Source organism: Equus przewalskii, chromosome X, assembly GCF_037783145.1.
Source record: "Equus przewalskii isolate Varuska chromosome X, EquPr2, whole genome shotgun sequence".
In the NCBI taxonomy this organism is placed as follows: Eukaryota; Metazoa; Chordata; class Mammalia; order Perissodactyla; family Equidae; genus Equus; species Equus przewalskii.
The window spans coordinates 10,303,680-10,331,477 of record NC_091863.1 but is presented as its reverse complement, the minus strand read 5'-3'; the positions used below and the strand labels follow the sequence as shown (position 1 = coordinate 10,331,477).

General features: G+C 43.6%; 1 protein-coding gene across 8 annotated transcripts; it reads left to right on the top strand.

Moving 5' to 3' along the window:
* Positions 1 to 4,363: 4,363 nt before the first annotated feature.
* GEMIN8 (gem nuclear organelle associated protein 8) lies at positions 4,364 to 24,065 on the top strand. 8 transcript variants are annotated; one of them, XM_008507368.2, is made up of 6 exons: positions 4,402 to 4,569; positions 8,141 to 8,223; positions 12,007 to 12,051; positions 12,125 to 12,233; positions 13,071 to 13,509; positions 23,523 to 24,065. In XM_008507368.2, exons 4-6 carry the CDS (start codon positions 12,126 to 12,128, stop codon positions 23,777 to 23,779), a joined length of 804 nt encoding a protein of 267 aa, XP_008505590.1. In that variant the 5' UTR covers positions 4,402 to 4,569; positions 8,141 to 8,223; positions 12,007 to 12,051; position 12,125; the 3' UTR covers positions 23,780 to 24,065. The 8 variants fall into 8 exon arrangements, with proteins under 8 accessions (XP_008505592.1, XP_070459829.1, XP_008505590.1 ...); XM_070603726.1 differs by having other exon boundaries at positions 4,425 to 4,712; XM_008507370.2 differs by lacking the exon at positions 12,125 to 12,233 and having other exon boundaries at positions 4,364 to 4,569.
* Positions 24,066 to 27,798: the final 3,733 nt, after the last annotated feature.

Genomic DNA, 27,798 nt, shown 5'->3' with positions numbered 1-27,798 from the left:
CCAGTCTTCCTCAGCAAAAAAGAGGAGGATTGGTGGCAGATGTTAGCTCAGGGCTAATCCTCAAAAAAAAGAAAAGAAGTAGAAAGAACAGTAAGGAGGGTGAGGTCAACGAAAACTATTGTAAAGATCAGAGAACCTGAGCAGGGTTAATGCTGATGAAGGGGCCAGAAAAGAGAAAGGTGCTGATGTGAGAGAGAAGTGTGTAACTGAGGGAGCAATGTACCTGTGAGGACGTGGGGTTGGATCTAGAGAACACGAAAAGGGATTGGCCTAGGCAGAAGCCAAGATACCTCTTCCTCTAAAACAAGAGGCACAGTGAGTGCAGAGTTCAGATGGCTATCGGTTCCCAAGTAATGAAATGTACCTGGTCATCTTCACTTTGTCAGTAGGAGGTGAGGTCATCGGCTGAAAGGGAGAGTCTAGGGGGTGAGGAGGGGCTTATGAAGAAGGTGAAATTAAAAGGAAATTGTAAGAGAACCCCAAAGAGGAGCTTGAAGCCATGCTCGCTAGGGGATGCTCCTGGGAAATCGACCTTTCCTTTACGCAGCTTCCAAGTAAGACCTCAGGACTGTTTGCAGGTGGTTTAGCACCACTCACTTTACCCAGGAAAGGGGACTGGCTTCTCCACAACACTCAGGTGGCAGAGGGGTACCAAGGGTGGGGGGATCCAAGAAGCCCCATGAGGTTAGCTATGGCTTCCCACACCTGGCAGGACCATCCATACCTGTACATCCCTGAGGGAATCTTTGGGACCCTGGTACCACAGTCTGGGATTATTCTGTGCTCCTTCCTCCTTTAGGGAACGGCCTCTGTAGATTTCCTTACCCCGGGGGATTTAAAGAAATTCCACATCCTCTCGCCAGGACTTTTGGCATCTGGGACAGGCAGGAGCAGATGTCTCCAGAGTGTAAAAAAAACAGGACATGTCAGGCTGCATCGGGAGCCTTGTTTTCTCTCAGGACTGTCTTCCCGTCCCTCCCAGACATGCCTCTCCCACTCTCAGGATACACTGATAGGAAACTGCTGTGGCACATGGCCTTAATAGACCTTGGAATTGTAGATGCTCTGTTTAAACGAATGGTTCTCAACTGGGGATGATTTGGCCCCTCAAAGGAGATTTGGCAATTTTTGGTTGTCACAAATGGAGAGGGGAGGGATGGAGTTGCTTCTAGCATCCAGTGGGTAGAGGCCAGGGAGGCTGCTAAACATCCTATAGTGCACAGGACAGCCCCACAACGAAGAATTATCCAGCCCCAAATGTCAGTAGTGCCAACGGTGTGAACCCCTGCTTTAAAGAGTTCCTCATCTGAAAGGACCCTTTAAAGTTTTGCTAAAATCCATTTAAGGGTTATTTGTAATTTGAGGTTTATACCAGAGACAAAATACCAAACGAGAGTGAAGAATGATAGGATTTAAAAATTTCCACTAGATGGCGCCAAAACACAAGCAAAAATCCAACTTTCTACAGCCATCACTTCAGAATCCAGTTTCTCTCCCTGGTCAGCCTTCTGGAGTAACAATGCCCATCCTTTTCAAATGAGATTGTCACTTTTTAGGTGCTTAGTGTTACCCAATACCAATATTTTTATGCAAGTGAATTAAACTGAATAATAACTAAAACTCAGCCTGGAAGATGGAAAGAACAGGGCCACTTCCTTAATCAGTTACGGAGTTTCCATTCCCTGTAGCAACAAGGATGTGGGAGAATCTGCTTGCTTCTTGATGCCTTCTTTTAGCTAACTTTTAGCTGGGTACCTAGCCAGCAGACAATTCTAAGATTCCTTTACCCTTAGGATGGCTGAGTGATCAATTTCTGGCCATTTGTGGGACGTGAGCAGAAGTGTTGTGGGTACCTTCTGGGTAGTACCCTTAAATCAGTGGTTCTCAACTGGGAGTGACTTTGCCCTCCATGGGACATTTGGCAATGTCTGAAGACATATTTGGTTGTCATAACTGGGAGATGCTACTGACATCTAGTGGGTAGAGGCCGGGGATGCTGCTGAACATCCTACAATGCAGCAGAGCCCCCAGAACACAGAATTATCCAGCCCCACATATGGATTGTGCTGAGGTAGAGAAACCCTACTTGTAAAGCCTCAGCTTCCCCATTGCACTGCTGGGAAGGAAGGTGCAGTGGAGCATCATTTTGGACCATGTGGGCCAAGGTGACAAAGCAGGGAGCATGGAGCTACAAGATAGGTGGAATTTGAGTCCTTGACCACATAGATCTACCTTACCACTCTGGACACATTACACCCAGAGAGACAGAAATACATTTCTCAACAGTTTGAGCTACTCTTCTTCTGGGTCTCTGTGACAGCAGCTGAAGTAAATCCTAATACCATAGTACATTCATTATATAGCTATATACACACTCAGAGTACTACAGCGTATATACTCATAGTACTCCAGTAACCACTCCACCTGAAACATATCCACACTGGGCCTGTTTTGTTCTGTCTTTCCCGGGGCCCCCTGGGCTCTTTCTCCCTGGTACCTTACCCCTCTTCTCTCTTTCCTCCCTCTCCTGATGTGGCTTCTTCCCTGTGGCAGAGATTCCACCAGGCCCCAACTGATTTGTCAGCCTCAATCCATACCTGACTTTTCCCAGAACACACCACACTCCTACCGTCCCATCCCCAATCTATCCATAGAGATCTCATTTCCTCCCACATCCATTTTCTAGACAGGCGAGGAAGCAGCTTGTCTAAAATAACCCCACCTCAATATATGCACACCTTCTGGCCCTCACCCTGCTTTCTTTCTTCATATAACTTACCACGATGTACAATTATATTATTTGTTTATTGTCTATGCTCTACTCAACAGAGTGTTAATTTTAGGAGGTCAAAAACTGTCTTGTTCACCACTGTATATCCAGTAAATAGAATACCACTGTCCAATAGAAATATATAAATATGTAATACATGTGACATAGATTATTTTAAATATCCTAATAGCCATGTTAATAAAGTAAAAAGATAACGGTGAAATTAATTTTAATATCTTATTTAATCTAAACAGTCCTTCCCTGTTATCACTAGTAAAAAATGAGATATTTTACATTCTTTTTCTCATACTACTTCTTCAAAATCCACTCTGCAATCTACCCTTACAGCACATCTCAGTTCAGACTACCACATTTCAAGCTCCCCACGGCCACATGTGGCTAGTGGCTGCAATGGACAGTGCAGATACAGAAGAATAATTGACACATAGTAGGCATCCAGTGCATCTTTGTTAAAGTTAATATCCTTCTATACTATTTGAGTCTTCTATAGCATAGGAACAGCATGGTAATAATGTCCACACCATTGATATAGCCATCTCTTATTAAGCATTTGCTTCCAGTTTTCACTTTTTAAAATAATTCTGCAATGAACATTCAGTTTATGTGTTTTTCCTTGGAATAAATTCCCAGAAGTGAAAATTCTAAGAGAAAAGTATGCCCCCTTTTAGGGCTCTTGCCACATTTTGCCAAATTACCCCAGAAAAGCCACGCCACTTAGACTTCAAGTGGTTTATGCTTCGTTATTAATGAAACTTCTTCAACGCTAACAGGGCAGGTATTGCTGATAATGACTGTGATAACTCTCACGTTAATAGGTACTATTTTTGTCTGCTATAATGCCCCAGGCACTGTGCACTAGCTATTATTCACACCTTATGGGCAAGAACCCAGGGCTCAGGGAGCGCTAGAATCACACTCAAACTCAGATCTGAGCGAGTCTATTTCCAAGGCCTGGGTCTTCCCCCCTGGAGGACCACCCTCCGTTTTAGTTTTTAAAAAAAGGAGGGGCTGCCCCGGTGGCGTAGTGGTTAAGTTCCCCTGCTCCCCTTTGGTGACCTGGGGTTCGCGGGTTCCAATCCTGAGTACAGACCTACGAACTGCTCATCAAGCTGTGCTGTGCTGGTAGCCACATAGAAGAACTAGGACTTAAAACTAGGATATACAACTGTGTACTGGGGCTTTGGGGAGAAAAAAAAGAGAGAGGAAGATTGGCAACAGATGTTTTAGCTCGGGGCCAATCTTTCTCACAAAAAAAATAATAAAAACCTTTTAAAAAAAAAAAAAAACAAAGGAAAGACAGTGAGATGAGGATGAGAGAGTTGGCAGAAGGGCGAAAATCAAAGACCAAGGAACTGTTGCGGACACGGGCGGCGAAGAAACGACCCTCGTCTTCCCGCCACACTACACCCTTCGGAGCGCAAGTCACCGCCCGACCCGGGCGGAAACCCGGGTCCCAGCACGGCACCCCAAACCAGGCGACGAACCCGATCTCCCAGCCCGCCACCCGCCAAGCTCCGCCCCGAGAGGCGGGCGCTCATCCCGCGCCAGTCTCCCAGTGTGACGCAGAGCGCTGCGCGGACGTGACGTCAGCCGCGGCGCGGGCGGAACTTGCGGCGCGGGCGGGACTTCCGGCGCGCCGTGGCCACGTGCCCGTACCAGAAGTCCGCTTCTAGTCGCCCCGGCAACAGGTCCTCCCACTCACGCCCTCTCAGTCTCCTCCCCGAAAGTAGGCCCCTGCTCGCCCACCGCCCAGGATCCGCAAGCTGCGCGCCCACGAGGTGATTCAGGGGACAACTGGATTTTATTTGGGGACTAAGGGAGGAGCCTCATGGCCCCGGGGCCTGGCTTTTTCTGAGGCCAGGAGAACCGAGGGCTTGGCTGTCACATTGTCGTCATAATTATCACCATCCCGCGGCAAAAGGTGCGGCCAGAGGCCCATGAGGTTCCTGAATGATAGCTGGTTTACTGTGAGAGGGGACTGGTTCTAGAGGCTCTCGGCTCTGCAGTGCTTCACAATCAGTGGATGACTTTTAAGAATTATGATGCCAGGGCGCCCATTTCCGGACCAATTAAATTCAAATCTCTAGAAGTGGGGCCCAGGCATCGGCATTTTTATCAAAGCTCCGCATGTGATTATGATGTGCCGAGTAGCACTGTGGTGAGCTAGGTCTGGAAGGTGCTTTCGGACTTCGCCCATCCAGCCTGGTCCCAACGGAAGATCCCCCAGGGCAGCCTCATCCGTGGAGGGATGTCTAGGATACTGGCCCATCTACTCAAAAATTGGGGTTTTCTTTCTTTTCCCTCGCACCATGACCTCTGTGGGAGGTCAGAGGTTTTAGTGGAAGTTATCTGGAGAATATTTGGTACTTGTGGTCTTTTATGCGCATTACCTGTGGAGGTGGAGAATGTCTTTGCCCACTTTTCTTCCTCAGTAAATAAGTGGCCAGTGAAGTACCTTCTAGCTCTGAAATCCTGAGAATCCTTTAGTACAGATCAGATGGTTCTGAACAATTTTATTTTTTTCAGGAATGATTTTTAAAATTTTTTCACAGGCTAGGTTCTGTATTCAGCTGTTTTGCACGTAAGTCAGAACAACATTACTTGAAAGTCTAAAGATTAGTAACACTTCTGGGGTTGTTTACTCTCAGGGTTCTGATGAATTGTGGGTTAGGGATAACCTTTAAAAATACAATTTATACTAATATAGTTTATCAGAGAAACAGTCCCCTTGGGATAGCAAAGCAAACAGAAGCTATATTTTAAAAGTTTGTTAGTAACTTTGGATGGGCGTAAGTGAAGGCAGGTTCACAGTAAGGGATACAGATCCTCTCTGTGTTCATTGCTGGCCGGGGAAAAGATACAAACTAAAGCTCTAGAGAGAAATTTCCATTCTGAAATTGTTTTACAGATGGTGAAGAATGATTTTGTTTTTTAGGATCCAACAGTTAAAGAATAGGGTGAAATAAGGATGGGGGAGAAATTGAACAATTCAGGCTGGAGTGGAGGTTGGAGAGACTAAAAATTCGGTGCAGAACTCTTGGAATTCCTTCTCTACAGTAGGAAATCCAGCCAGAGAACAGTTGGACAAGTGAAAAAAAGAGCGTAACTGTAGTTGACCAAAGGTCAGATGAATTGAAAGTATCCTTGAGAAGATGAATGTATTTAAACATCTGTTTCCTAAAAAGATTTGGAGTTTACAGTCAGAATTATTGGGGTAACTAGCTACTCCATGATTTTAGGGAGGGTAGAGGTAGGAGGAGAGAATGTTATCTGGATACAACAGACAATGTCAGCAGCATCCAATGGCAGGAAATATTAGCCATGATTTTTATGCTGGAAGGAAAATAGAAAATTTAAAAGAAGTAGATTGCAGAATCCATGCGGACAAGTAACTGATTAACTGCCCAAATAAGCGGGACATAGTGAATGCCAGATAAATTGGAAAAAAAGGAGCGATTAACATGGGATTACCATGTATGTGTCAATAGAAGTAAAATTTGCAATAAGGCACCTGAAATCTACTGGTGGTCTTAACTACTTTAAACTAGTCATGGTTTTTGCTAACATGCTCATAACTTGCATTGCCAGCCTGTTCAACCCTCATTCCTTTGTGATCATGCCAGGTTTTGCTGTGTGAGGGATGTGCTTGCAGTGAAACCAACTTACCTGTTTCCTCTTTTGAGCTGTATTATTATTATGTCCTTCTCAGTTATCCCAGTTTTCAGCTATTCCATTGCATGTTGTGTTCATGAGTCAGAGGGTAACTTTGTTTTTGAGTGGCCTCGTATTTCACTTCTGCTTCTGACTTTAGTCACATAGGGATTTGCTGAACTCGCGAAGAAATCCGTTCACAATTCCATCACCCTTGCTGACGAATTAAACGATGCCATTCTGTGGGTGGAATGTCGTTTGTATAAAAGAACGGTCAGCTACATCCTTTCAGTCTTTCTCCTTCCACATACTGTGCCTTTTTTGTGACATTACCTCTTGCAACATCCAGAAGACAATACATTGGGGTTTGGGCTTGAGGGAATGAAAAGGAAATGAAACTGTTTTTTGGCTCCCTCGCCCATCCGTTTTAAGGGTGGCAGTTAGAGTCGGAGAGTTGCAGGCTTTTTGAACACAGTAGCGTGTGCACCTGTAGGAGGCCTGTGTCTGGCCGAAAGATGGAGCTTGGACTCCTGAGGGTGGAAGGCGATTCAGACTTGAGCCATCTTTGTTTCCAGATCACTAAGCAGGGACCATGCAAAGCCACAGGAGGGAGCCCATGAGGGCATCAAGGCAGATGAACTTGCCATCAAGCAGCCGGGGGAGGAGGCAGGAAGCCATGCTCTCAAAAAACCTCATTGTATTATTTATCTTCGTTGAGGAAGTTCCTACGGGTGTATGCATGATTGGAAGGTAGCTTCTCTGATAGGGTTATTACTGCATATACAGAAATTCCTTAGAACTGCTTATGACTCAATTTATGTAATTCACATTTCTCACCATACATGCATTTATTTTGAGCCATCTCTAGCAGACCCCGTTCCTTCTCCCTGGAAACGGTGTGTACTGAAGGCCTGGTTAGATCCCCCAAACTATCTGATTGGCTCAGAGAGCCACACGGGTGGGAGCCTTGTGGGAAGGGTTTGACTTTGGGGGCTTTAGCCCACGTAACTTATTTAATGATTGACTTTTAATGTGTTTCTGTGCAAAACTCAAAGCAGGTGAGTTTCCATGTATTTAATTTTCAGAATTCTAGTGGAAAAGGAGAATAGAGAGGAAAATCCAGTTACTGAATATACATTATCATTTTGAGGGGAATTTGTGTTTTTATTTTATTTATCTGGTTGCTGTGACACATCCTAGATCCTATAAGACCATAAATATGCAGTAAAAAGAATATATGCGATGTCACTACCTTTCAGCAAAGCCACATTACTTATTTGTGGAACTTTTTAGTAATTTGATGGAAATAGTCACATTTTGTCTGTTGAAAACTACAAAGCTCTTGTCTGTTATTCTTCATGTATATTTATGCATTTAAAAATATGTCTCCCAGGATAAGCAGATTCATTGAAGAATGAGTGCATTTTTTAAGAAAGGCTATACGGGAAAATATATGGTTGAAGACTCAGAGACACTGTCTTGCTTGTGGGCCTCGGCAGTGTTTCATGAATGACCTCAATGCTGGTTTTTTCCTTCCTTCTCTGGTGGTTGAGGACAGACAATGAATGCTGTCTCTGTACTCGCCTGGGCTCAGCTGGGTAGTGACTGTGATGCCATTGTGCTCACTGGGAGGGCTGCCCGCTTGGTAGTGCTGTGGATCCTGGCCTGCGCTGACATTGCCCATCTCTTTTCTTTCAGCTCCACCATCCCATTAGAAGAAAAGTTGCTGTTCAGTCCACAAAGACGTGTGCCATAAAAGAGTAGGAGACACTCCCAGGGAGGTGAGGAATGAAAGATAAAGACCATTGAAAGGGCATCGAAATCTGCTGCGGCTGGAAGCTTTCTTTTCTTTGAGATGGTGGTGGTGTCTGGAAGTGTTGCTATAATGTCTGGAATTATTTTCATGTGGGCTTTTCAGGCACCCAGGCAGTTTTATTAGGTCCTTAAGCACTCTCTGGAAAGAATAACCAGCTTTAAAAAGTTAACAGGACCCATTTTTAGAGGAGGTTCTCACCTTCCCTTGGGAGCTGACTGATGCCATCAGCAGGGAAGGGTACGTGTTCCTTCTTCCAGGGAACAGACACTCGGCACTCTCCCCTTCTTCCCATCCTTGTGGGGTTACTGTCTAGCACCTGGCAGCTAGCAGGGTCTCTGTCAGAAATCAGGACGCTATATGTGCCTTCTAAGCCCTGTTGATTGATACTGTTTTATAGGAGTTTTTTTTTTTTAATTTAGTCTTTAAATGTCTATGTAGATCTTTAAGAAATGGCCCAATTTCCTTATTAGTCATGGAGAAGATTCTTCGGTCCCAAATATTAGGAACTGGTCACCAAGATTACTGTTGGTCATAATCACTGTTGTCTTGCTTCCACTAGCCTCATTCTGAGCCCAGTAATTTATGAGACGTGAGAATCACGAAGTTCCTCTGCTGATGTCCAAGTGGAAAGTGAGAAACGATTAGGGTGCTCAAGATATGGAGGGCAGAGTTTATACAGCTTAAGAATGTGTTAACATAAAACAGGGGTGGGCAAATGATGGCCCATAGCTTGTTTTTTGTACTGCCTAGGAGCTAAGAATGATGTTTACATTTTTAAAGGGTTGGTTTTTAACTTAAAAAAAGAAGAAAAATATGAAAAATTTGTGACAGAGACTGTTATGTGGCCCACAAGACATAATATTTACCATTTGGCCCTTTACAGAAAAAAATTGCTGGCATAAAATACCAAGAGTGATACTGGATATAGTGAACTAGTAATAATTAGAAGGCTCTGTGCAAGCTACTCTTCCTTTAGATGTGTTTTTCTGTACCTTATTTGATTTCTGAGAGATTAATTAGTCATTCATTCTCAGGAACGATTTTTAATTGAATATCTGTAGGATTTTAAGAATCTTAAAAATACTTAAAATGTAGAAGAATATGATACATAGGTTTTGGAATTTGGGGAGGGAAATAAAGAAAGTCAAGGGTGAAATGAGCATATTCAACATACAGCCCCAGGACTCTCAACTTGCTGGAGGATGGCAGCAGATTTGATTGTAAGTGTCCCAGTGGCCAAAACAATGAGGAAAGCATAATCAGAATAAAATCGATGACAAAGTTGCATGTATGCCATCATTAATATAAATTCATCTTTCCTTTATAGCCTGGGTCTTAAAAGAGTCTAGCACCTTAGCTGATTAGTTGCTGTCCTTTATAGAGACTCGGCACTTCTGGTCCAAACGCTGGAATTGGCTTTTTTCAGTCATCTCAGCTCGTTGTGCTGGCTGCTTTCTTGCAGACGTGCTCAGGGTGTGCCTTGCATGATCTCTGAGGCATGTAACATGGCAGCTCTTCTATCAAATTATTTGTTGAATCAAAGGCATAAATAAGTAAACTTCTCAAATTAGCACTCCTTCCCCCTTTTTAATCACAGCCATTGGCATTTGAGCAGCCTGGCGAGCATGATGGATTACACTCGCAGCCCTTAAACAGTTGTGTCCTTTATCGCGCATGCCTACACGTCCAGCTCTGCAGCGTGGAACTACTTATAAGCCATCTTGTGCATTTTCAGGCTGTTGGTACTACTACTTTTAAAGCCAGGCTGGATTTTCCCAATTATAAATAAAACCAGAATTTTCCAAGGTCTACAGTAGTATTCAGTCACAATGTTTGTTAAATACTTGAGGCTGTCAGATTTCCCAACTCGGAATAATTAATAGTTACATTGATCTGGTTCTAAGTACATTTTATAAGGCATAGACGTCTGGATTCAAAACTTTGAATTTCCACAAGAGATGCCGACGTCTGCTAGACTTCTCTAATTTAATTCCTATGCTACTTGTTAATCTCTAAAACAAATTTGATTAAGACACACATGGAGTTCACTTTAATGTCATTATGGGCTGCTGGCTCTCAGAAAGCTATTCAGTTTTCAGTGATAGAAACATAAAACGTGGCTGGAGTGAGTTAGCCCCTTACAGGCTGCATCTGACCGTTTAGCACTCAAGTGTGTACTGATTTCCACCGTGATTTCATTTGTGTGAGTTTTACTCCTCTGGGTGTTGAGCCCCTTAATGGTGTTGGCTGTTTTATATTTCTTAGTAGCGTGTAAAGCACATAGCAGTTAGCCAGGTTTTCAGATAATTGTTCATGTTTTAAAACTTTAAATTACAATTTTAAAGTAATATGAATTTAATCTAGACATATTTTCACTGCATTTGTTAGTTTTTCCAGTTTACATTCACTGCGTATGTGTATATTCCTGAATTTAGGACAGAGAACAGGAAGTGTGGACTATGTATAAGATAAATTTACAGGAGATCATGGCAACCCTCTTGGAAAATACCCCATTCGAAAGCTTATTATTCTTAAAAAGAAAGTGAATGGTTCTCTTTAGGCTAAATCTTAAAAGATATGGTCAATTTAACATCTCAGTTTTCCACATTAACCATAGCAAAACATCTGATAGAGATTACAAAATAAGTCAAGTCTATTTCTTAAGGCTTGGAGATTTTTTGATTCTACTCTATAATTAGGCGAAGTAGGAAAAAATAGAACTTCTTCAGCATCTGATTTCCAAAGTTTCAAAACCCTGGGAGCTGTTTGCTCAGCAGCACGTTGTTAGTGGTTTCATCTCACAGATGCTTAAATTCTCCTGCATTTTAGGATATTACTTTCGTTTAACTTTTTTAAAGCACATTCTGGTGTAGGCTGGCATTTTAGTAGCTCTGAACTCCTGAATTGGAGGGGAAAAAATTAAAAGTCTCTTTTAAATAGGTTGTAAAAGGTGCAGCTGCAGATAAACTTTACCTTAGATATTTCCTGCCATATCAGTAACTCACAGACAGGTAGGTGGAGGGGGAGGAGTAAATCCTGGCAGGGCGAGGCTGCTGGGCAAAGGCAGGCTACACGGTCGCTTGGTGGAGAGTCTCCAGGGAATAGTTTCTCCTCCTGCAAAGACATGGAGTGGTTAGGCAGGGAGAGTGTGGTGCCACATGCTGGCTGAGAGATGCTAACGGCGATCAAAACCAAATCGAGGCCTATTTGGGGGGCTTAAAGCCCAGGGGACAACCCAGGCTGGAGAGATGTCTTGTTTAGAGAGGCTGCTCCAAGTCCCAGACCTGAGGCAAGACCCACCAATGGTTTCCAGTGAGTTGGCGAGATGTATTCTGTTCTGTTCAAGCCTCGGGGACAGCCAGGGTTAATTTAAATGGGCATTGGCATGAGTTAAGAATTAGTAAATAAAGTCATGGTTGTACATTTTTAGTTGGTGTTCTGTATATTTTTTATATATATATTCTGATTCTGTGTTCTTTTCATAGACTTTACTTTCAATAGGGAAACAAGTACTCGAAAAATGCAGCGTCCTTTGCGCCACTTAATCATACCTAAGGGGACCCCTCCTTTTCAGACCACAAGGTCATAAGCCAGGTGCCAGGGTCTTGTGGTAGGATGTTGTCTGGCGATCAGGCACGGTACTGGGAAGAAGCAAGCTCTGAGGAGCTGCTTTGCAAACCGCGAAATCGCCATGCCTCTCACCCACCTGTACTGATCAGGTGTTTGCGCTGTGGTTGTTCTTTCCTAGTGGCAGTGCCCATTTGGACTTCCACAGTCAGAGATGGCGGCAAAGGTAAGTTTTTTTTAAAACTCATAAGAGAGAAAGGTAAATTTTAGTGTTTACAGTTTTGGTGTTCTCATTCCAGGATGGAGGAGACCGAAGAAATACATCAGAAACCTAAAAGTAAAAGCACCACTGAGTGTGTTGCTAGCCATCCTTTGTCGCAGGCACTGACGAGTGGGCCAAGCCAGCAGGTGTTTAGGGTGCAGAGGGGGAGGGACCAGGGAACATCCTGCTCATTAGTCCATGTGGTTCTTGGCAGGCTGTTTCTAACTTGGAACTAGTCAATTACAGTGGATAGAGAGGGCCAAGGTTGATAGACATCAGTTCCTTATCTCTCCCTGCATCTGTTAGTTTGCAAACTGGCCCTTGTACACAGAGGGCAGGGAGAAACCGAAGAAAGAGGCAGGCCACTCCAGACTGGTAGGTGGCAGGTTATTAAGCATGGGAACATACTTAGGAGGCTCATCTTGGGCTGCCGCAGGACAAGTAAACCTCCACACCTCCTTGCCAAATCTTAACAGTTTATATAGAGGCCATACCGTCCAGATGGTCTCAACCACACATTGCTCTCTCAAGGCTGTGTCCTTGAAAACGGTTCCCACTGTGGGAATGGTGGGAAGAGCGTACATTCCATGCACAGGGGAGGGGGTGAGGAGCCTCCGATTGCCCAGGTCCAGTTCTTGGGTCAGCTGGTGGTCACGTCCTCTCTATGACCTCCTCCAACAGCATCTTATCTAAAAATGATCATTATTAGCCTCTGTTCCCACTTTATAAGGGCCATAATCTTAAACTAATTGTCCTGTGCATGCTTCATGTATACATACTTCATAGCAAGCATGCATACACTTGGTGTCCATTGAGGGCAGGGACCTGTCCTTTATCCTTTTTGGCCCAGTAGCATCCAAATGTCAAGTAGGTATTTAGTGGATACTCAGTCGCTACATGTTGGTTAGTTGATTAGATGTTTGAGGGTTTCTCTTGAGAATGAACTGTGTGGTATCTAGCCTACCCCTCCCTTTGTTTTGTAGGCAGTATCATCGAAAGCTGCTGAGCCTTGGTCTGCTCATCCAGTATATGCAAGATACTGGCAACATTATCAGCAAGCGATGGCTTGGATGCACAGCCACCAGAACGCCTATAGGAAAGCCGTAGAATCTTATTTCAGTTCCCCATGGTACTTCCCTCCCGCAGCTCTTTCCCAAAGCTCTCATGCTAACGAGGGTGGATCTCCTCAGTCCTTCTATGACCATCATTCAGCATCCCAGGGCTCCGGATGCAATTATTCACATTCTAGAAGGTCTGGGCAGCATCCGCATGACAGCACAAGAGAAGACCAAACTTGGTCCGCAGAGGAGGAGGTGGAGACCGAGTCAGATGGGGGTGTGGAATGCGACGTGAGCAACATGGAGATCACGGAGGAGCTCCGCCAGTACTTCGCAGAGACCGAGAGGCACAGGGAAGAGCGCCGTAAGTTTGGGCCTCTGTCTCTGCGTGCTTCCTTTCCTTGCCCCGCCTTCCACGTTGTTTTCTTCCCTAATCTCTAACATTGTTTTAGAACTCCTCAGCAATGTTCCAGATCCAATCGTAAGACTGGAAAAGGTATGGTGATATTGCACCTCAATTATATTGGTTTCCAGAGTAGTTTTAATACAGGACTTATTTTTAGTTCTAGAACAAAGCTTATCCTAATACTGCCTCTGCCATTTACTGAAGGTTAGACACCACCAGATGGGGTGTGTGCATGCGTGCATGAGTTCCCTAATCTACACAGCAGTCCCTCGAGGTATTAAATCCATTTTACAGATGTGGAAAGTGAGCCTTCAGAAAGTGAATTGACTGGTTCCGTGGTACACAACTAGTAATTTCCTCTTAGGGTTCAAACCAAAGTCTGTCTGACTCCAATTCCTGTGCTTGTTCCTCTAGCACAAACTCAGGGATTAGGTTTTGTCCCTAAGACTGCTAGGTTCCTAAAATCCTGCTGCCAGCTCACCGGTCCACAGCTCGGAGACTGCACGGCGCTCTAGAGCTACCAGATCGTGAATATCAAGCTCTCTTCTGAGTAGAGAGCCCGGCGAACCTAAACAGAATAACAAAATGCCTGGTATTCAAACCTTTCCAGTTTGATCCCGCATTGAAACTCTGTCCCCGGACGTAGAGAATTGTGAGAATGGTCTTCTGTCTGCAGTGGGAAAGCAGTTTTCTTCTTGTACTGTCTTACTAACTTGCTATGAAGAACTAGAACTGCTTTGTGTGCTCTCCTTGCTATTAAGATTCACCAGCCCCTTTACACTGTCAGAGTCTCTAACAGATATGCCTTTCTCCTTCTTACAACCAGTATCCAGTCTCCATGCTGTTTTTATTGAGCTCTAATTATATGATATTTTACCTAGAATTTTCTAATAAACAGAAACATAGACTCCTGGGAATGGGCGAGTTTCGTTTCCATCCTGAATGATCTGTATTTTCCTAATGATGGGCTCGCATTTATCAATTCCCTCTGGGTGCCAGGAACTGAGCCATGGGCTTTGTATAAAGTCTCATGCCCTTGAGTGTCTTTTCCTGTGATTCTTCACTAAACTCCTCATTCAGATTGGTGGTTTTTACCTTCTTTCTTTTGATTAAACTGTTGACGACTTTGATGCGTATTCAAAAGTATATCCAAACAAGTATTTTTAAAACAATACTTTCTATTACACATAGAATACATTTCTTTCCTCATCTCCAGAAATTTTACCTTTTTTCAAAATACGTATAAAATAATCATTAGTCTCACTTAAAAGTATACAACGAATGAGGGAGAGTAGGCATTGAAGCATGTCTGCATTTGGTTAGAATGCCGTTAAGCTTTTGAAAAAGAAAATATGATGGAGATAAGGCTGATTTCTGTCATCCTCACCAGAAGGTAGAATAACATGTTTTTCCCACCGGAGATGGATGCTTTTATGATAGAACTTGTAATTAAGGATGGGAGCACATCCCAGTCATCTAAAAGGATATTTTGAACTATCTGCTAATTTAAAATAAATCTGATATAGTTATTCAATACAAAATAGATCTGAATGAAATGAAAATAAAATAATGAAATGGGTCCTTCCAATCAAAGAAGCAGTTTGGTTGAAAATAAAATAATGAAATGTGCCCTTCCAATATAAGCAGTTCAGTTACAGATATGGTTAAGAACCATCCCAGTTCCTCCCTCTTACCTTTGTCAGGTAGAATTCTAGGTAGGTAAAAAAAAAAAAAAAAAAGTCAGGAAAATTACCTGCAAAGTTGTGCCTGGCATTTGATGTTATTTTGAATGAAGGAAGGAAGGAAGGATTTCCATATTAATTATGAGCCTTAAATCAAAGGTTTTCAAATATCCCACAAAGTGCTAAACTTGCCATGGTTCTGTGGGACATTTTAGAAAGTGAGTTAGGCTTTGACTGCTTTATAAACTTGATGAACTTCATATTTTGTTGGATATTATTCCTAAATCTGCTTAGTTTACTTCAAGGCTTCAAATTGCACTATTATCATCGCTGGTAATGGGTTGAATTGTGTCCCCTAAAAGAAAACATTTGTTGGAGTCCTAACTCCCCCAGACCTCAGGATGGGACCTTATTTGGAGATAGGGTCTTTATAGAGGTAATCAAGTTAAATGAGGTATGAGGGTGGGTCCTAGTCCAATATGACTGGTGTCCCTATGAAAGGGGAAAAATTCGAACACAGAGAGAGGCATGCACCCAGGGAGAACGCCATGTGAAGACTGGAGTTCTGCTGCCACAAGCCAAGGAAGTACCAGAAGCTAGGAGAGCGGCCTGGAACAGACCCTTCCCCAGGGCATTCAGAGAGGGCACGGCCCTGCTGACACCCTCATCTCAGGCTTCCCGCCTCCAGACTGGGAGACAATACATTTCTGAGGTTCTAAGCCCCCCAGTTTGTGGTGCTTTGTTATGGCAGCCCTAGGAGACTAATAAAATCATCCTGCGAGAATTTTCTTTGTTCCCAAATGCAGTCAATGAGTGGGACATAAAGTGAACCACATAGGTCTTGCGATTACTGTGAAGAAAATGTGGAGCGTATTTGTTTAACCATGATCTAGATAGAAAACCAAGAAAAAAGGAAATTTTATGAAAACTATTACAATCTACATCTTTAACCTTACTCCCCAAAATTTGCATTATCATTAGTAACATTATCCAGAGACAGCTGTGGCAGAACCACTCAAATGACAGGGTTCTAGCCTAGCTCCACCACCTACTAGCTGGAGGTTCTTAGCCCCTTGTGGGCCACCTGCCCTGTTCTGTGCCTCAGTCTCCTCACCTGTGAAATGGGGATCCTAGTTAATGGAGTGGTAATTGTGAAGATTAAATAAGGTGATAAGAGGAAAGTTATAGACCAGTGCTTGGTACAAAGTCAGTGCCCAAGAAATGTTAGTTATGGTTAGTTGCTAATAACTCATCCTTTGATGTGGATTATTAACCATAAACTGGTTTTGCTCTGATACTGTTTGTCTTCATTAGTGCTTGATTGAGATTCTGCATATTTTTAATAAAGATTTTCTATGGCTTCAAAAAAAGTCATGTATGCCTGCTCTGCACTTTTCAAACTCTTAAATTGACTTAGAATATTTAAAACATAAAGTGCTGCTGTCTGTCAAGTTTAGTTGTTAGCACACTTTTGTCGAAGTAGTCATTAACACAACTTTTAGTTCTGTTTCAAGGACATTCTTGCTTGATATAACTTAATATAGTAAAATGCATGGAAAAATGAGCCCTCTCCATATTACAGACAACAGCGTTAAACACATCGAGCTCCTGCTTCTTTGTGGTTTTAGAATGTGTCATTGTAGCATCATTGAAAACGACTTGGCATAGGGCCTCTGCGATGCTTTTGTGTCCTGCAGTCTGTCCTGAAAGCATTATCAGGTCCCTAGGAGATGGGAGAGTTGTCTGGCGAGGGCGAGAACAGGCTGTGGTGTCAGAGTCTAATCTTCCCGCCACAGTCTTGATCTTTACTAGAAGAAGCTGCTGGGGCCTGATCCTGCACCACCAAAAATAGCAAGCAGTGGTGTGCCAGTGTTATTTTTTTCACCAGCACGCTTGGTGGTGTATAGGACGAATACGTGTTCCTTCGAGCAGTAATGAATGATGGAATTCAGATGTAAGTAATTCGAATGCCCATGTGTTTTCCAATCCATTACCTTCACTAGGAATGTTCATGGAGGTTTAGTTACATACACAGTTGGGAAATGTTGTAGCAGTGATAAGGGACCTGAACAGCGTGAATACTTCCTTAAAGTTGTTTTCTTTTGCTCTTTGAACCACTAGAAGCTACTTATTCATTAAGGGAAAATTCAGCTTTGAATATGAATTGTTTAGAGAACACAGAACTTTATAAAATACTACGAGCAAGGGAAAAGGTAGCTGAACTTAAAAGATTTTTCAGTATCATTCACTTCCGCAGGAACATATATGTTACACAATTCATCATCATCTGTGTCTTATTTAATATTTTCTTAGGATAAAATCCTTCAGACTGAACAGCATGTTCTTGTGATCACTGCTCTTCCAGATAATCTTGAATTTAACATATTTCAATGATAAAAACAAAAAAAGTTAAGTAGGATAAATAAAGAACTCCTTTTGTGCAGTGGGAACAGGCATGCTTTTGATTATGTTATATGTCATCATTTCCTAATGAGGTATTTCCGTTATTTAAAAGTTCAGTGGTAACATTGCTTATGGGAAAGTAGGCGGTTGTGAAGTTTTAAAGGTCAGCTGTGTTTTCAATTATTTCTTAGGAAAAATGTTTATTGTTAGGTTAAGAAAAGTATTTTTTAGTCATAAATAACCATCAGTTGAGACTGCAAGGTTATAGTCCTAATACTTAGAGGGAAAATGAGTGAAAGTTATCATTCCCAAAAGAGAAGAAGGCCCTCCGAAACAAACACTGCCACTGTTGTCTCAGGCTTGACCCAATCAGAAAATTATCACCTGTGTTTGGGGGGTATCTGTTGGGTCAAAACAGGGACATATTCACAAAAAGCTTAAACCCAGTTGGAAGAGGAGAGAAAATCAAACTTAAAATGTTATCTAGAAGAGCTTTCAATGGTGTGGTCCATGGGTACTTTTGCAAATGAGAGGTAGAGCCAGTGAACTGGCAGTCAGAGGAAGAGCCCACGGGGTGGTCATGGAGAAATGGAGTGTACTCTAGGCTTTGAGGGATGGGTCGATTGGGAAGGAGAGAGAAAGAAAGGGGTTAAGTCCATTCCTCACTTAAAAAGTGCTCTTCTTGCCACAGGGCCCAGGTGTGTTTTTATACGTTTGATGGGAGACATCTGCTCCATTGTGCTGTGTCCGCTGGAGTAGGAAGGTTTGAGACGCTAGTTTTCATAGTGAGCCTTCAGTCAGTAGGCTGGAACCCCATCTGTTTCGCCCTCTGTCCACCCTCTGTGGAAAACCTAGAAGATAGAGTAAAGCTTATGGCCCAGTATTTAGTGAGCCATTTCGGTTTAGTCAATGACATTAAAATGTGGAGTCATACTGATGGAGCACAGTTCCGTCATGTGTGTTTGTTTCGTCTAGCTCAGGTGTTCGGAAGTACATCAAGCCAGTGAGAAGACACGTGCAGAAGGCTGGAGAAAAGTGGAAGGGAGGGGTGGAAATGCACTTTATTCTAAAAGCAAAAATGGTCATTGTCCACTGACTTCAGGATTATATTTGTCGTGGAGCAAGGAGTGAGGATAGAAGACCCAGCAGAAATGGCTCCAGGTCTGCTGGCCGGCACCTGTGTTCTGGGTGTGTTGGTGACAAACCAGAAATGCAGCATTTGTGATATCAGTCAAGTCTGTGCTTTCGCTCGGTTGTGTTAAGATCATTAATTCTGGCAACACAGCAGAGAATATAATCAGAAAGACATGCTAATCCTAGAAAAATGAGGGAAAATAGCATTCTTTAACACTCATTTGTCTTAGTGCTTTGTCCTCCAAAATGTTCTGCCTTTGGGCTAGTTGTTTGTGGAATACTGAATGAATGTCTTCCTGCTATGTCAGGTTCTCTAAAGTCTAAGTCACTTCCCAGGATTTAGTTTTTCCTAGATATACGTTAAGTCTGCATTGGTAGCATCTTGTAAATGTGTAGACTGAGGTGAAAAATATCAAGGTTATGTATCCTGAACTTAGATGGAATCCGGTAAAGTTTCTCCTTAGTATAATACCGTTTTTCTTGTTTTAACCGTATATGCATAATAACCCTTACATTAGTTTTAGGACTGCTGTAAGAAATTACCACAGGGGCCGGCCCAGTGGCGCAGCGTTAAGTGCGCGCACTCTGCTTTGGGGGCCTGGGGTTCATCGGTTTGCATCCTGGGCGCCAACATGGCACAGCTTGGCAAGCCTTGCTGTGGCAGGCGTCCCACATAGAAAGTAGAGGAAGATGGGCATGGATGTTAGCTTAGGGCCAGTCTTCCTCAGCAAAAAGAGGAGGATTGGCAGCAGATGTTAACTCAGGGCTAATCTTCCTTAAAATATATATGTTTGTATATATATTTTTTAAAAAAGAAAGAAATTGCCACAAACTGGCTTAAAACAACGGAAATTTATCCTCTCACAGTTCTGGGGGCCAGAAGTCCAAAATCAAGCTGTTGGCAGGACCACACTCCCTCCAAAGGCTCTAGGGCCTGTTTCTTCCAGCTTCTGGGGGCTCCTGGCATTCCTTGGCTTGTGGCTACACAGCTCCAGTCCCCGCCTCCATGTTCCCATGTTCTCCCCTGTGTCTTTAAGCGGCTTTTTCTGTCTCACATTAGGACACTCATTGGATTTAGGGTCCACCCTAATCCAGTATGATCTCATCTTAATCTTTCCCTTAGTTACATCTGTAAAAAGCCTCTTTCCAAATAAGGGCACATTCTGAGGTTCCAGGTAGATGTGAATTTTGGGAGGACACTATTCAACCTGCCACAACCCTATTGTAAAGCTGAAATCTATAAAGATATTCTGATGTGCATGAAAACAAATTCCCATGACCAAATATCCTACAAGAAAAAAGTCCGTGGTAATATTGAGTCCCACTGTTGTTTTCAGTAAAAATGACCAGCCTCCCCATGACAGGGCTCCTGTTCAGTTACGTCTGAAGGGTCATGTTCTACTTCTCGACTTCAGTCAGATGACTCTCCATCTGGTTGGCTCAGCCCTCATCTTGTTTTGACAGGATGAAAAACTGCCAGTGATTGAGAATCCTTTCTTTCATTGGGAGGAAGGAAGCAATAAATAGAAAATAGAATAAGTGGTTGCTTTCAAATGAGTGTATTCCATTCTAAGGTTTGCATGGTCCCTAAGTCAGTATAAACTAAGTACTTTCAGATGCTAGCTTAGCCTCCAGTGCCCAGCCAGTCTGAGGGTGTTTGGTTTTAAGCTGACTGGCTTTCAAATTTGTAGTCTAGCCTTAGAACATCTTTTTTTTCTCATTGTGTAAGTAGAGGCAAAGTGATTCAAATGTAAGGGAACAAGGTCAGACCCCAACCCATTGGTGCCCCTCCCCTCCTTCTTCCCTGCCCAGCCTCTTCACCGCAGAGGCTCTGAGGAACCTGCTGGAACGGAGCTCTGCCCAGCACCTTTTGAGATCTGAGCATCTGTTTCTCTATCCCTGAGTTACCATCATTTTTCTTTAAAAGCATTTGGAAGAAACAATTCTTTACAAAAAATAATGTATGGCCTTTGTCCGAGCTTTCTCTGCACAGTCATTTCCTGAGCACCTGCTTTGCGTCAGTCCTCCCGGGGCTGGGGTTAGGAGTGAGTACAGGTGACAGTGCCCCCGCCATAGATGACTCCCACAGAGGGGTCCTGGCTCTAGCCAGTCTGTCATTGTGGGAGACAGGCTTCCCACCCCTTACTGTGTTTTAGGGCAGCTGCCCACTATGCAGAAAACCAGGAAACCTCCAAACATCTTGCAAGGCAGGGAGGGGACAAAGGTTGGGCCTTAAATTTTCATGAAAAAGCCTGGATGGGAAGGAGGCTGAGTCGAGAATTGAGAGCAGAGGGCTGTGTGTCTTATTCTTTTACTGTTACAGTGTATGAACTTTATTAACTAAAACCCTGTGATGGTAACCCCTGAGCACATGCTGCGTGCCAACTTGGAAAATTGCACGGGCTTCATTGACTGCCGGCTGGGCTTGCTTTGTATTAACGTAGTGTTTCATCCACAGATGTCAACAGTAAGAGAAAATGTCTCTTGACATAGAATTGTTAGACCAATTTAATACCTGTAAGATAGCTTTTATCAGAAGGGTAGCAGAATTTTTTTTTGAGGTAACATAGGCTTATAGCGTTATATACATTTCAGATGTACATCATTATATTTCCATTTCTCTGAAGACTACATCATGTTCACCACCCAAAGTCTAATTACTATCCGTCAATTAGAAGCATAATTATAACCACGTTAAATTATAAGGACAGGAAAAATAAAGATGCACAAGTAAAAAAGGTTATATTCACATATCCTAACGGCAGAGAGCAACACTTACTAAGACAGCAAAGACTCCGGTGTTTATTAAAACTTCCAAACTCAGAGACTCAGATTTAGACAGGAAGTTCAACATCTGTTGGGTCATTAAGTCTGTTGGTAAGGCTAATTATAGTCTTGGGACAAATTTGAGAGTAAAAGGACTGTGGTCTGGGACCTTCTGTCCTCTAGATGTAGAGGCTCTGAGGCCCCATCAGCCCCTCACGTCAGCTTGTTTCCTCCGAGCCGATGAAGAAACCAGAGCCCAAGGACTGATAACATGTCCAAGGCTCTCCTGGGTGGCAGAGGGCAACTGTTGTCCCTGGCTTGTGTGGAAATGCCAAGCCTTCAGAAGAGTAGTCTTGAGGGGAGCGAGGGGCATAGAATTTAAACACCTATGAGAACTGAACAGTTTATATCCTGATGTTTCAAACTTGGCAAAAAGAACAAAAATGAGAAACAAATGCTGTTGACCTCTCATTCGTTTGCATAGTAAAGGCCAATATTTTGGTTTAGTTCTGCATTTCATAGTAAGTCAATTATTTCTCTTTTCCATGGATAAAGTAACAGATTGCATTTATTGTGTGTGACAGTCATTTGGCATATCCGTTTATTACTTCCTTATGTCAAAATAGCCTGCAGATGTGCTAAGACAGAAACGGCCGTATACATTGTTCATAATGTTTCCAGGTTTATAAAACTTCCTCCCTCCGGGTCCAAGGCGTGAGTTATAAAGAACAGGATTTATGAGGGACTGCAGAGCCACATAAATATCTTCCTGTTCACACTTGATTCACTCACTTTGGTGTTCCCTTCCATACTAAGCTTTCATTCTGCTACTTTTTTTTTTAACAAGGAAAGAATGATTTATATCACTGTTTTATTCCCCTACAACCATCTTGACTCCTTAGTTGGTAGCATTCCTCTTGGTAGCAATAGTAGCTACAGATGTGCGCATTCTACTATCCATTTAGAGTAGCTTACAAAAATCTATGTCAGTTGGCTAAATTTTACCTTATGCAGCATTGGTGTGTTGATTTTTGTGTTGTTTCTATTTACATGCGAATTAAAGTTAAGATATTAGGACTTGTTAGAGTAAAACATATAGAGGGGAGAATAAATTGAATAAATATTTCTCGCTTTACAAGAATCCGTTTAAATTAGTAGGATTAAGAGCAGATATCGCTTGGAATTTAGCCTAAGCTCACCTGTGAAGTGAAGCGGACAGTCCGATCCCGTCAAGGCGGAACTCTGCACGCTGGTGTGGACTTGTTAATATAGCAGGAAGGTTAAAGTCGGAGCTCTTCCTTCCCTTCACAGAATTGCCTTTTCTGGGCCCTTTTACCTTCAGCAGTACTGAATTATTTCACCCCCCGGTGCCTGGTCTGATTTGTGCTTGGGGTGTGAGAGGCTCGTGGCCCCTCGCCGCAGTTCTGTAGTGCCTAGCACTTGCTCTTTGCCAGATGCCCTCAAATCAATACCTCTTCCTAAGGGCTGATGGTTTTCCCCCATCACCTCATTTCGGATGGGAAGTACTACTACTTGCAACCTTGGGCTTTGCAGGAAGCGTTTCATTTCTCTGCTGGCCTGGCACAGAGTTTAAAACCAAGTGAGCACCACCAGCGTTCCTAGCCCGGCAGGCCTGGGCGGCCGAGCAGGTGAAAGAGAAGAGAGGAACCCAGGTGGTTTCATCTTCTGTACTTTTAGGGCTCGTGGCAGAGGTTTGATAGTTTGGGGTGACATTTCCTTGTGGTTTTTTGCCATTTCTCTAGTGTATAACCCCCTGATAAGTGAACGGTGCGCTCACTAAGGAGATAATGATAATATGCAGGTCGTGCCGCAGAATCTAGTGAACATCTCAGCTGGCACAGCGGGGCCACACTTCACAGTTGGGGAGAGAAAGCGGAGGGAAGTCAGGGGGCTGCCTGCTGAATGGCGGGCAGCAGCCGCATCCCCAGTTCACCATTCCCCTCCTGCCCCTCGGCTCCCTCGCAGGGCGGCAGCAGCAGCTGGAGGCAGCGCGCCTGGCCGATTACGTGAACGCCGACCACGACCTGTGCTACAACCCGCGCCGGTCCGCGGAGCCCCCGGCCGAGAGGCCCGGCGAGCGGCGCCAGGCAGAGATGAAGCGGCTGTATGGGGACAGCGCCGCCAAGATCCAGGCCATGGAGGCGGCGGTGCAGCTGAGCTTTGACAAGCACTGTGACAGGAAGCAGCCCAAATACTGGCCTGTCATTCCGCTGAAGTTCTGAGCCCGGGGCACTGGGTCCCCAGCCATCACCCCCTGCCTCCGGATTCACTCTCTTCATCTCTCCTGTGCATTTTCCCAGGAAAGAGAAATGAGCATGTTCACCAAAGTCCCAGTGGGCCCCTCGTGGTGGGGGGAGAGGTGATATGTCAGCCACTTTGAAGTTGGCAGGACGTGTACTGTTCGAACCTGAGAGATTGTCTTTTGACATCTTTATAATTTCATATAAATCGTACTGGGTTTTGATGTCAAGAATAGTGTTCATTCATTAAAGTTCTCACTTAGAGATACTGGCTGGTTTTTTGCCTTTTTCTGTTTTCTTCTCTACCCAACCCGAGCTAGGCAAATGCCTTATGTGAGCCAGCTGGCCTGCCCTACTCGCCCTCCTTTAGCCCCCACTGAAAATGATGCAAGCATGCAGCGAGACCCACACTACCTTTCTCCAGGGCTGAGGCCACATGCATGTTCTCTAATGGGCCAGAGTTCGGATTTTCCGGTTTGCAGGCCACACGGTCTGTGTCGGGACTACTCAATTCTGCCCTTGCAGCGTGAAAGCAGCCGTAGGCAGTAAGTAAACGGGGATGTGGCTGTGTTCCAATCAAACTATAAAAATAGGCTGTGAGCCAGATTTGGGCCTCATGTGATAGTCTGCCCACCCCTCCTCTAGTGGAATGAAAATACCTGTCTGACATTCTTATTATCTCCTTATCTCTACAGAGCTTGAATGTCATACAGAATTGAGAGCAAAGAACAAGAATTCCCAGACCTGCTCACCTCTGCAGCCTCCTCTGTTGTAGAAAAAGTATAATTGAGCTCTTACTATGTATATCAAATCTTGTTTTGATAAGAGAAAACATTTCTGAGAATGAAAATCTAAAAATTGATGGAACAGTCCATTATAAAAGCCAGCTGCCTTTTAAATAAGTTATTACAGTGCGTTGCCAGGGTGAGCCCATGTTGACCTGAGAAGATTAGCACATCCATCAAAGGTTGGTGAAAAGATTTCGTATTGACATGTTTCTCCCTAAGAACACTTTGGTCTGTGTTTCAGCCCGTGCCCTGAGACAAATGCATTCTTTTCACCAGCCCCAGGTGCTTATTTTTCCAAGCGCTCGTTTTATGACTCAAGTTGCAGTTTGTGCCTGGGTATTACAGACAAAAATCAGAATTAACTTCCCCTGAGGTGACACATAACTAAAATTTCAAATCTTTAGTATTTTTTTAATTTTAAGCCCATGCGCCTAAATAGAAAATAAATGTGACTCAGACAAATACAAACCAAAGCCTGTCATTGCAGCAGGTTCTTAGCTCTTTGAGAGAGAAATGTTTCTCTTTACAAAGGACTCTCATCCCTTCCCCCAAAGAAACCAGCATGCCTGTCCCACCCCTGCTGGCTTTGTGACCACAGGCGAGTCCTTTTCACCTCTCGGTGCTTCTGTTCCTGGCTCCTGAAGCAGGTCTTAATGATTCCTCCTCATGGGGTCTTCGTGAGGAACGCATTGAGTGAGTGCCTGTAAAACACACAGTGCTGGCCACACGTAAATACTCAATAACATTATGTTGGTACTTATTACTTCCCTGTCTTTAAAAATTGTGAAAGAGTGCCAGTGGAAGTCCTGAAGATAGAACTCCTTCCAAACATGGAGAATGGTTTCCCTGTCAACTCTGAATGTGTTGGCTTCTTGACACCTTGTTCCCACCTGTCCTCTCCAGGTGTCTCCTGGATAATTTGTGATAGGAGGAACCCATGACTTGTCCATTTGTTCAGCAAATATTTGAGTCCTTTCCATTCCAGTTAACTAAACCATGGTCTCCCTCCTCGGGGAACTTGCTCTCTAGGAGCGGGGCAGACAGGTGTGCGGTGATAATTATTGCAATGTGTGCACTCCCAGAGGCCCGTGTGGGAGGCACGAGAGCCTGGGAGAGAGATGAGGGCAGGGCTTCTCAGCCTCAGCACTAGTGACATTTGGAGTCAGATCATTCTTTGTTCTCAAAAACTACATACTATGGATGCATATATATGTACTAAAATCAAGAAACTTGCATGGAAATAATTCACACACACCAGCTTCAGAATAATGAAGTTAGTTCTGAGCAGGGAGAGCATTAGAGTGCCGTTCAAAAGGGACTTTTATGTCTCTCTAATGTTTAGTTTCTTTATAAGAGAAAAGCTAATTTCTTTAGCAATCACTGAAAGTGAACTTGAAGTTGGTCAATTTCTCTGTGCTTCAGTTTCCTCATCTGCAAAATGGGGATAATATTCCTTCACCACTTTTCTGAAATCCCCAAAGCTCTGGAAACTGGAAGTTGTGTTGTGTTTGTTTTTTAAAAGTAATTTGTTTGGCAGCCAAATCCCACTTGACTGTAAAGATTTGGACAAAACCTGACCTGAACGGAATTGAGGATATTTATGGTCTTTACTTATCCCACTTACAATTTTCTTCCATTTTACTGCACAACTGTCTTTGATGACAGGCTGCTGCCCCAGCCCATTGGGACAAGTTCTATAATAGCTGTTTTACTTTTCAAAAGTACAACGATGTCTAAACTCCTAAACTCCCCGCTTTTAGCTGCTTCGCCCTGCTCAACTCGGCATCTACACCATATTCACAATATCTGTAAAGCACAGTGTCTCCAGAGCACAGCAAAGAATCCGGAGCTGTTTACGCCCTCAGTGAGACTCCAGTGTATTCCATGCTGGAGCATGGGGTTAGGTTCTAGTCCTAGCTCTGCTTGAGAATGTATGACTCTGGATTATGCATTTACACTCTGTCTGAATTTTAGAACTGAGGCTATAGCGGCAAGAAGAAGAGGGAACACACGAGATATTGAGGAAATAGACACTCCGTGGCTTGGCGATCTGGAGCAGGTGAGGAAAAGTCTAGGACGGCTCGGGTTTCTCTCTTGGATGGTGGTTCTAGTCATTAAGGTAAAGAAAACAATGAGAAACAGGTTTGGGAAGAAGCTTAATTAATTCCGTTTGGGACACAGTGAGTTTGAAGAGCTCACAGGACATCCAGTGACATCCTGTCAGTCACTGGATGCTTGAGTTTGGAACTCAGCGGAGAGGGTCTGCATCAAAAATACAGACTTCTGAGTCCTCAGCCTTAGGAAAATGGAAAGGGGGACCGTGTATAGGCTGGGAGGAATGGACTAATGACAGTGGGGCCCTAAAGAACAATGACTGTAAAACACAGGTAAAGAGGAGTCTGAAGGGAACTGAGAAGAAATGGCAAAGACAGAGAGGAGGAAAACCAGGAGCTAGAGGTGTCTTAAGAGGGAAAATCATAAGTGGACAGCCAGACAATATGGCTTCCACTGTGATGCATTAGGAAGTTGACTTCACCACCAATGAAGTATTTTTCCAAATATATATATTAATAGGTATAGATATGTATTGAGATATATGTATATCTTAAATATATTGCAAATATTTTTGCAAATATATATGTACACCAAAACAGAATCTAATCAAGACTCTACATTTAATTACCAATTTACAGGAAGTTTAAGAAATAGACTAACGTGTTAAAAGACTGTGAAAATACAATCAGCTAGGGGCCGGCCTGATGGTGCAGCGGCTAAGTGCGCACGTTCCGCTTTGGCGGCCGGGGTTCGCCAGTTCGGATCCCGGGTGCGGACATGGCACCACTTGGCAAGCCACGCTGTGGTAGGCATCCCACATAGAAAGTAGAGGAAGATGAGCATGGATGTTAGCTCAGGGCCAGTCTTCCTCAGCAAAAAGAGGAGGACTGGCAGCAGATGTTAGCTCAGGGCTAATCTTCCTCAAAAAGAAAAAAATACAATCAGCCAAATCCAGAATGTGGGAAATTTGATAGGATAGAAGAACTCAGTTTCTTCAACAAATGGACTTTTAAAAGGTGTGTGTTGGAGAAGGGGAGATGGCAGTGAGGAGGGACCGTTATGAGACGTGATGTGTAAACTTTGTATGCATCCTAATTTGAGCAAATTAATTATTAAAATTTGGGGGGAATTTGAATATGGAACAAGTGTTAGAGGATA

What these genes read in the sequence shown, in the direction of transcription:
- GEMIN8 (XM_008507367.2), top strand. Translation starts at nt 12,126, where the DNA reads ATGGAGGAGACCGAAGAAATACATCAGAAACCTAAAAGTAAAAGCACC. An exon ending in CGAGTGGGCCAAGCCAGCAG is followed by an intron (nt 12,234 to 13,070) that starts GTGTTTAGGGTG and finishes TTTGTTTTGTAG; the next exon opens with GCAGTATCATCGAAAGCTGC. An exon ending in GAGGCACAGGGAAGAGCGCC is followed by an intron (nt 13,510 to 23,522) that starts GTAAGTTTGGGC and finishes GCTCCCTCGCAG; the next exon opens with GGCGGCAGCAGCAGCTGGAG.